Source organism: Nestor notabilis, unplaced genomic scaffold (assembly GCF_000696875.1).
Source record: "Nestor notabilis isolate BGI_N333 unplaced genomic scaffold, ASM69687v1 scaffold11265, whole genome shotgun sequence".
In the NCBI taxonomy this organism is placed as follows: domain Eukaryota; kingdom Metazoa; phylum Chordata; class Aves; order Psittaciformes; family Psittacidae; genus Nestor; species Nestor notabilis.
In genome coordinates, this window is record NW_009930676.1 from 1191 (window position 1) to 9215 (window position 8025).

At 40.6% G+C, this 8025-nt stretch overlaps 1 protein-coding gene across 1 annotated transcript in view; it reads left to right on the forward strand.

The window, feature by feature from the left end:
* The first annotated feature begins 777 nt into the window (after positions 1-777).
* Positions 778-8025, forward strand: part of LOC104406519 (multidrug resistance protein 1-like) — a 33216-nt gene continuing 25968 nt past the window's right edge. The window contains exons 1-7 of the mRNA XM_010015514.1: positions 778-824; positions 990-1038; positions 2628-2781; positions 3240-3306; positions 3533-3724; positions 4845-5016; positions 6057-6181. Coding sequence (XP_010013816.1) covers positions 2661-2781; positions 3240-3306; positions 3533-3724; positions 4845-5016; positions 6057-6181 — 677 coding nt within the window. The 5' untranslated portion in view covers positions 778-824; positions 990-1038; positions 2628-2660. The remainder of the gene's footprint in view (positions 825-989; positions 1039-2627; positions 2782-3239; positions 3307-3532; positions 3725-4844; positions 5017-6056; positions 6182-8025) is intronic.

Consider the following 8025-nt stretch of genomic DNA (forward strand, 5'->3'; position numbering starts at 1 on the left):
GTGAGTCATTGTGTAAGGTTAAGGTAAATGTAAATTGGGTGTGACTGGTGTGTGGAGCCCTTTTTCCCCCCATGTGATTCACAGCTGGCTCCCTACTATGGTTGCTCATCAGTTTATTAATCTGTTTATTACATCTAATTTTATACATTTAGAATCGTAATCTTTCTGGGATAGGATTCCTTTTTAGTGTAGATTGCTGAAGCCCCTAGCGCAAAGGAAGTGGGATATGTGGTAACTATTGCAATACAAAGAAATAATGAAGATTGCTATTACAGGTGCAGACATGATTCTTCTGTTAACTCCTGTCTATTCTGTGTTACCTACAGCAATCATAAACTTCTCTATAAGCAGTTCCTTATTTCAGTAGTGCTGCTTCTCGTTTTCATTCAGTTGTGTAGGTGTTTGCAGGATGAATTAATTCTTGCTTTTAGATAGCTTTTCTGTATAAATATATTTTAATTGTAAAAATGAGGTTTGTTTCAGTCTCATAAATGGAGCTGGGAGATTTTTTTCTGGAGTAGAGGAGATTAATTGAAGAGAAAGGAAGTTTCAAGTAAATGCATAAGGCTCATCCAAGAACATGAGAAAAACTAATCCTTAAGATTTAAATACAAAAGAATCAGCAGAGAAAGCTGCAAGAAACTGGTACAAAAGATATATTTTATTAAGTAAAAAAAAAAAACCAACCAAACAAAAAAAAAAACACCAAACCAAAACTCTGCTTTTTATTTCACAGAATCTTCAAGCAAGAGATACAACAACTCTTACTTCCAACATGATGAAAATCTTGAACCAAGTGACCAGTTAAAGCCCAAGAATGAGAAGTAGGTACTCTTAAAAGTAGATATTCTTTGAACTTAATGCATTGGCCACTGGTGTACTGGGTAAGGTGCCCTGTATGAGGGCAGGGCGGAGGAGGTGGGAGAAGAGTTTAATACGGCTTTTCTAGAAGAGACACATCTTCATGAGTCTTTTATATTTTCTTCTAGGAAGGAAAAGGGGAAGACAGAGAAAGAGGTGGTTGGCATATTTGAATTGGTTAGTGTCTAATTTGATGGTCTGCTTTGTATTTTCTTTTTGTTACTTGTCATTGTGAACTGTTTATGAATTGCAATTAATAAGCAATCAAAATTTGGAGCAAAAGCCTGTTGATTCTAGACCTCTCTAAAATGTGGCCAGTTAGGTCAGATTCTCCCCTCACCATATTGGTGGCACTGACAGCAGTTCAACCTTAGTGGTGTTGGAAGATGAAGCTCACTCCTGCTGAGGCTGACCTAGGACATATATATTGCACAGGCACTTGCCTTGGCTCCATAAAGGATGTGTTTGACATCTGAGGGATCTGCTTTCTGAAAGAACTAGTGGCATGGTTTTGTGTCAGCTTGCCATACACATATTCACAAAAAAATTACATGTGGACTTGCTTATTTTGGAGCAAGAGAAGTTTTATTCTTCTCTGGCTTATTCATATGTCCACTTACACTTTGGAAGAGGGTTAGGACAGTCAGGAATAAAATGTTCTGATTTCAGGTTGTCCTGGGTTCAGCTACAGCAGTCATTTTTTCTCCTTCTTAATAGCTGGTGCAGTGCTGTGTTTTTGACTTTCAGTCTGGGAACAATGCTGATAACACCGATGTTTTTAGTTGTTGCTCAGTAATGTTTACTCTGACCAAGGACTTTCTCAGTCTCATGCTTTGCCAGAGAGGAGGGGAAGCCAGGAGGAAGCAGAGACGGGACACCTGGCCCAAACTGGCCAAAGGGGTATTCCATACCACAGCACGTCATGCCCAGTATATAAACTGGGGGGAGTTACCCGGAAGGCCCGGATCGCTGCTCGGGTCGGGCTGGGTATCGGTCGGCGGGTGGTGAGCGGTTGTGTCCTTTTCCCTTGTTATTCCTCTTATCATTATTATTGGTAGCAGTAGTGGTTTGTATTATACCTTAGTTACTGGAGAGCTGTTATCTCAACTCGTGGGAGTTACATTCCTTGGATTCTCCTCCCCATCCCTCCGGGAGCTGGGGGAGGAAGAAAAAGTCGGGGAGTGAGCGAGCGGCTGCGTGGTTCCAAGTTGCCGGCTGGGCTTAAACCACGACACAGGTTAATAGCATCCAGGAATAGCTATGGTATTTAAATTTATACCCTTCTTTAAACCAAACAAATGTTCAAGAGTAGACAAGCCTCAAGATACAATCTCTGCTGCAAACATTTTCTGCTAGTAGATATAACCCAGGTGCTGGTCAATAACTCACCCTTGTTTACATTTCAAAGGCATTATCTTAGTAAATACGTAACTTAAGGGAACATAAAATGAAATATATTGTACAGAGAAGATTTATCACTTAGAAACATGTAGGACATACACTTTGGGGTTTTTCCTGCCAAGCTGGGGAAGAACCATGTGTCTTGCCAGTATTCCCTTAGCAGCCATACCGAGTACTGATTTAAAGATGTATGGGACTTAGTTACTGTAAAATTCTTATGTTCTGTTCAGTTGGAGTGTTATTGCTGCTTAGAATATGTAGGTAGAAGCAAAGAGTGTTCTGTAAGTCTTGTGTACTGTAACAAATACTGAACTGTCAGGCATAACTTCACTTTTTGTTTTTGGGTTTTTATAATGCTCACATAGTTTCGCTATGCTGATCGCGTGGATGTCCTTTTGATGGTAGCTGGTTTGATCGCAGCTGTTGCAAATGGTACTGGAATGCCACTTATGATCATTGTCTATGGAGATATGACAAACAGCTTTGTGCAAAGTGGAGTGCAATCAAACATGTCAGAAGGTAAAAAGTTAAAATTAGACTTGTCTGTGTACCAGTTATGTTTCACTACAGGGGCTAAGATCCACCCTCCCCCTGCTCCCTCCCCAGACTGTGCACTGTTACACATCTAAAAAAGTATATAATGAGCACAATTCATCCAGCTGGAAATGACCTAAACATTTTAATCAATCTGTTAATGGCTAGACCAGGGCAGGAGAAGTGATTCAGATGTGCTTTTTATGAATGAGCTGTAACTTTGGTAAGATAGTAAGGAGCATGACCACCTTTTGTATCATCAGTTATCAGGCTCTAATGACTGGACGTTCCTTAAAAATGAATGTATTTGTCAAATTATTTTGTATTTTGCAAAACCCCACTTGTAAAATACAAAATGTTCCAAATCTGATGTCCATAGATTACCTGGATTTATTTTGTATGTTATACGTTCACAAATATTACTTTTTTCTTTTCTTCCACAGATTCTTCAGTAAATAGTTCCAGCTGTCCATCAGTTCCAGGCATAGATATAGAAGGTGAAGTGACAAAGTAAGAGTCTTTGTAGTTGTTCTGTTTACAGAGTATTGGGGGATTTCCTTTTACTGTGTTACTCCTTTGAGTAGAAGCCCAAGGTTTGCCTTCACAAAAAGGCTTCTTGATAATGTATCACAGGCTTCAGTGTTTACATTGGTGGGGTAAACAGAGACTAGTTATTGCTTTGTGTGTCTAGCTTCTCTCACAACACACAATGAGGCTTTTTGTTCTCTTATCTTAGGTATGCTTACTACTATGTGGGAATTGGCTTTGCTGTGTTGGTCCTGAGCACCATCCAAGTGTGGACATTTTTGGTTGCTGCCACAAGGCAGACAGCAAGAATACGGCAGAAGTTTTTCTTTGCAGTGCTTCATCAGGAGATGGCTTGGTTTGATTCTGCCCAAATAGGAACACTGAACACCAGATTGACAGAGTAAGGATTCTGTTCATTTTTTACCTCTTTAAGTATGACATTTTAAAGAAAACTACCATTTTTCTTCTACAGAGAGTTAAAAAAAAAAAACCAAACCAAAAACCTGAAGTATGAAATACTACTGCTCTGAAGGAGAAATCCATTATCCTTTTCAGCTGCATTTGAGCAATTTCTGTGATACATGCATTGGAAGGGGGTTTGCTGTGAAGTGCTTGGCATTGGCTTTCTAATGTCCATGAAGTATGTGGCAGACAGTCTGTGTAAACAGCTCTGCTGTCTCCAGCTGGTTTACAAACACTGAAAGCTCTGACACTTTATTTAATAGAAATGAGCTTGCATTTACGTGCAGCCAGATCTCAAGCTGGCCTCTGTCCAGTCAGTTAAAGTCTTTGAGCTTTTCCATTGATTTAGATGTAGGGATGAGGACTGTGTGCTCCAAGATGCAATAGGACTGTATGCATGAACACAGATTTTTTTTTTTTTTTTAATTATTTTTTTTTTCCTGGGTTCTATGGTAGCTTTGGACAGAGCTGTGTCCTGAAAGGTGTAAGAGAAGCTTAAGTGAAACCACTTGCAGCTCTAATACCTATATGTTCTGGGAGGAGAAAATGGGGAAGGAAATCTGTGTGAAAGCCAGGGGTTCTTCCAAATAATGTTTGTTTTAATAGAATGGAGATAACCCTTGGTCTCAGTCTGTAGCTGAAATTAAGAACATAAAATGCGTCAGAGAGCTGAGACGAAACAGTTGGAGATGGTCACGGGATATGAGGAGGCTGCTTGGCTGTTTACTTGTATTTCTCCATTTGGATGCTGCTTAAGAAAACTAGGTAATTTGTGACCTAGTGACAGGGCATAGAAACAGCAGAGAATGATGGAAAATACAGAAAGTGAGTCCTAAAAAATAGGTGGTTTCTGCAGTGTTTTGGCCACAAAAGACTAATGGTACTGTTCAGTAGCTGTGGTTAGAAATTTCACTGTGCCAGTCAGGAAATGTCAGATCTTCTGACAGTAGGCCACACAGCATGAAGCAGAGGGGGAAGAAGTTAGAATGAAAGGCATTCAAAGCTAATAAATCTTTCTTTTTTTTTTTTTTTCTTTGTTTTGTTATTATTATTTAAAGTGACATCAACACCATCCATGAAGGCATTGGAGACAAGATCTGTATATTTGTACAGTTTTTTGCCACATTTCTGGCAGGGATTATTATAGGATTCATCTACGGGTGGAAGCTGACACTGGTGATTTTGTCTGTTAGCCCTCTGCTTGCTGCATCAGCAGCAGTTTGGTCATCTGTAAGTGTGCGTGGATTAAAAAACAAAGCAAACCAGAAAAACATTACAAAACATAACGCTACATTTCTTATGCACAGGAAAGAGGGAGAGAATGGGAGAAACCTAGTGTGGTTTCTAAGTTGGGACTGCTGGCCCTATGCTTACTTTGTGATTTCCACTCATGCTGTAGCTTTTCTCTGAGGTACCGAGCATGTACTTGTAAATCATATTTCTTCTGTCCATGTACTCTGTCCTTGTGGCTTGTGGCAGGAGGGTAACCTGCATCACAGCATCTTCCTCGCACAGTGATTTCTCCATGCAGAGCACTGGGGAAGCCCAGGCCCACACTTGTGACCCTCATTCTTAACACAAATACCTTTCCAGCCCTTTCCATCTGCGCATATACAATTTCGCATCTCTTGCAAATAATTTACCAAGCTTCTTGCTGTGTACAGAGTAGACCCTAGGACTTAATATACAGCTGCTGCAGACTGGAGCGATATAAATTAGTGAAGTATCTGAAGAGGTTTCCCTTTCAGATAGGAAAACGTTTTCCCTTTGTGAACTGTTGTAGCCACATTAATGGGTACCACTTGTACTCCTGAGTGTTATGTATACTTAAATATAATACTAGGGGAGTTTTCCTACTAGAAGCATTTCAAATAAGCTAGGAAGAAGAACATTAGAAGCTGTAATGTGACTACCTTCAATGTCTGCTGGTGCTCTTGAGTTTCTGAACACCTCGGACACACTGCAGAGCAGCAACAACACGCCTTCCTGACCCCCACACACATCATAGTGTAGCTTAGAGGCTGTCCTCAGCCTGAAAGGAAAGTGATCAGTCATGAAGCTCATCTGATGTTCATGGTAGTCTTTCACTGTAACAAGGATACAATCAGAGAGTGAGCTAGATTTTGGGGAAATTCAGGGCACAGAGAAGAGTTGACCGACTCCTTCCTAAACCTCAACTTGTGCCTTGAACAGTGATCATTCTTATTCACCAGTACAGTGTGCATATCCTTTCAGCAGGCTGCAGTAACACCTGTTTTTCACCTTTCCAGTTACTGGCATCCCTTACTGCTAAAGAGCTGTCTGCTTACGCCAAAGCAGGAGCTGTGGCAGAAGAAATTTTGACAGCAATCAGGACTGTTGTGGCTTTCAATGGACAGCAGAAGGCATTGGCAAAGTAAGTTTTTGAAATTTTATTTTAAATGTGGAAAAGGAGTTCAGCTGTGGGTTTGGTTCAGGAGGTGGGGGAAGGAGGCAGGCAAACAAGAGTCTCCTTAGTGTCGTTTTATGCTTCTATAAGTGGACAGCTTACCTGAAATAAAAATGTGTGAATAGATGCAGTCAATGCATACTAGCTACTCTGTGTTATTACTGCAGCATAGACTCAAATTTCTCCTCTGACAGAGATCTGGAGTTTAATTTAAAGTGAAAGTGGTAGGAAAGTTATCTTTACCTAGTACTCAAATGCAGCGAAGCATGTGATTAATCGCTTAACTTTTACAATACGTGCACCACTGCTCTGATCTCTGATTAATGAGCTTTTGTTTAAGCTTCACTGGATAACAGCCTTCAGCAAAATCACATTACTGGCTTCTATTATTTTAACAATTTGCAAATAACACGTGTAGTTGATCTAATCCAGTGCTGTCCCTAGTCACACGTATAAGGGTGAGGTGGATATGTCTAACCACAAATTTATTCACATATGTATTGGATAACAAGCATAAACAATACACAAATACAGGGCATCACCAGTACCATGCAATTGGGAAAGGCAAACCAGAAGACCTGATCCATACGATCCATGAATCGCTTCTAGCTTTTTAACTCTCGTGTTTGCCCTGGTCTTGTGAAATTTCTAAGGCGATGTTAGCTCTAGCTCTATGTCCTACAGCCTGCTCCTGCATTCATCTGCTTCCAAGGGCTGAGCTCTGACTGTCTTACCTCACTGTGTTCTGCTCACAGGGATTTGTCCTTAAGTTGCAACAATGTTAAGACTCCTTCTGCTTATGTAGTAAAGGTAGAAAAGACCTAAGATGGCCTAGAGAAGTTGGCTCCCTCCTTCTGATCTTCTTTGTCCCTGCAAATACAAATGTCTGAAAATCCAGTGACAGGAGCTGCTTCAAAACTACTGTTTCTGCTTAGGTTTTTCTTATGAGGTCTAGAAACAACACAACTGATACTCGGATAACTCCATGCCAGCAAGGCCTTTCCCCCATGGCTGACCCATCAGCCTCTTCCACAGCTCCACCTCTACTTAACGTCAAAACCCTTGGAACTGGTGGCTCTCCTAGAAGTATCATCTACTAGGGACAGACAAACGCCTACCAGGGGCTGACTAGGGCATTTTGCAAGCTGTGGATCATGGCTCCTACACAGCTCTTGAATGATGGCCTCATAGTTAGGAAAATCTTTCACTACTCAGTGCCTCCACTGACTGCAAATGTTTCTGCTTGCAAGGGACCTTCAGTCTTGCATTTCTGGCAGAGTTTTGTTTCCTTCTCTGTATTTTAGTGATCACATGTACTTGTTACTCTCCTTAAATCCAGTTCGCATTTCCTTGGAGAACCTATGATGCTGCTGACTCGAAGATAGGGCTTGGTTTTAAAAGCACAACCAAGGCAAAGTTTTTAAATGTGTTTAAGTAACAATACAGCATTGGTAGCCTGTAAGCAATTTACATGAGCAAAATTAATACATACTGTTTTAAGATTCCTTCCCGGCTAACTCAGTTTCATTTCTTCCTCCTATGGGGATGTTTTTCATATAGAACAGGTATTAGGAAAAAAGTGCAAGCTGCTGAGCATGTCAGTGACAAGTAGAAAGACACACTATCCCTAGGCTATATTTTCCATAATGAGCTTGAGTAAGCGAAAGCTATTACCTGGAAACTGTAGATGAATGAGTGCGAACTGTCCTTAAAAGAAATAATTCTCCAGTTGAACTTGTCAGTCTTCATACTAGTCTTCCATGTCCACTTGTTTGCTATATTGCCATATTAATCAGTAAACTAACCTAAGG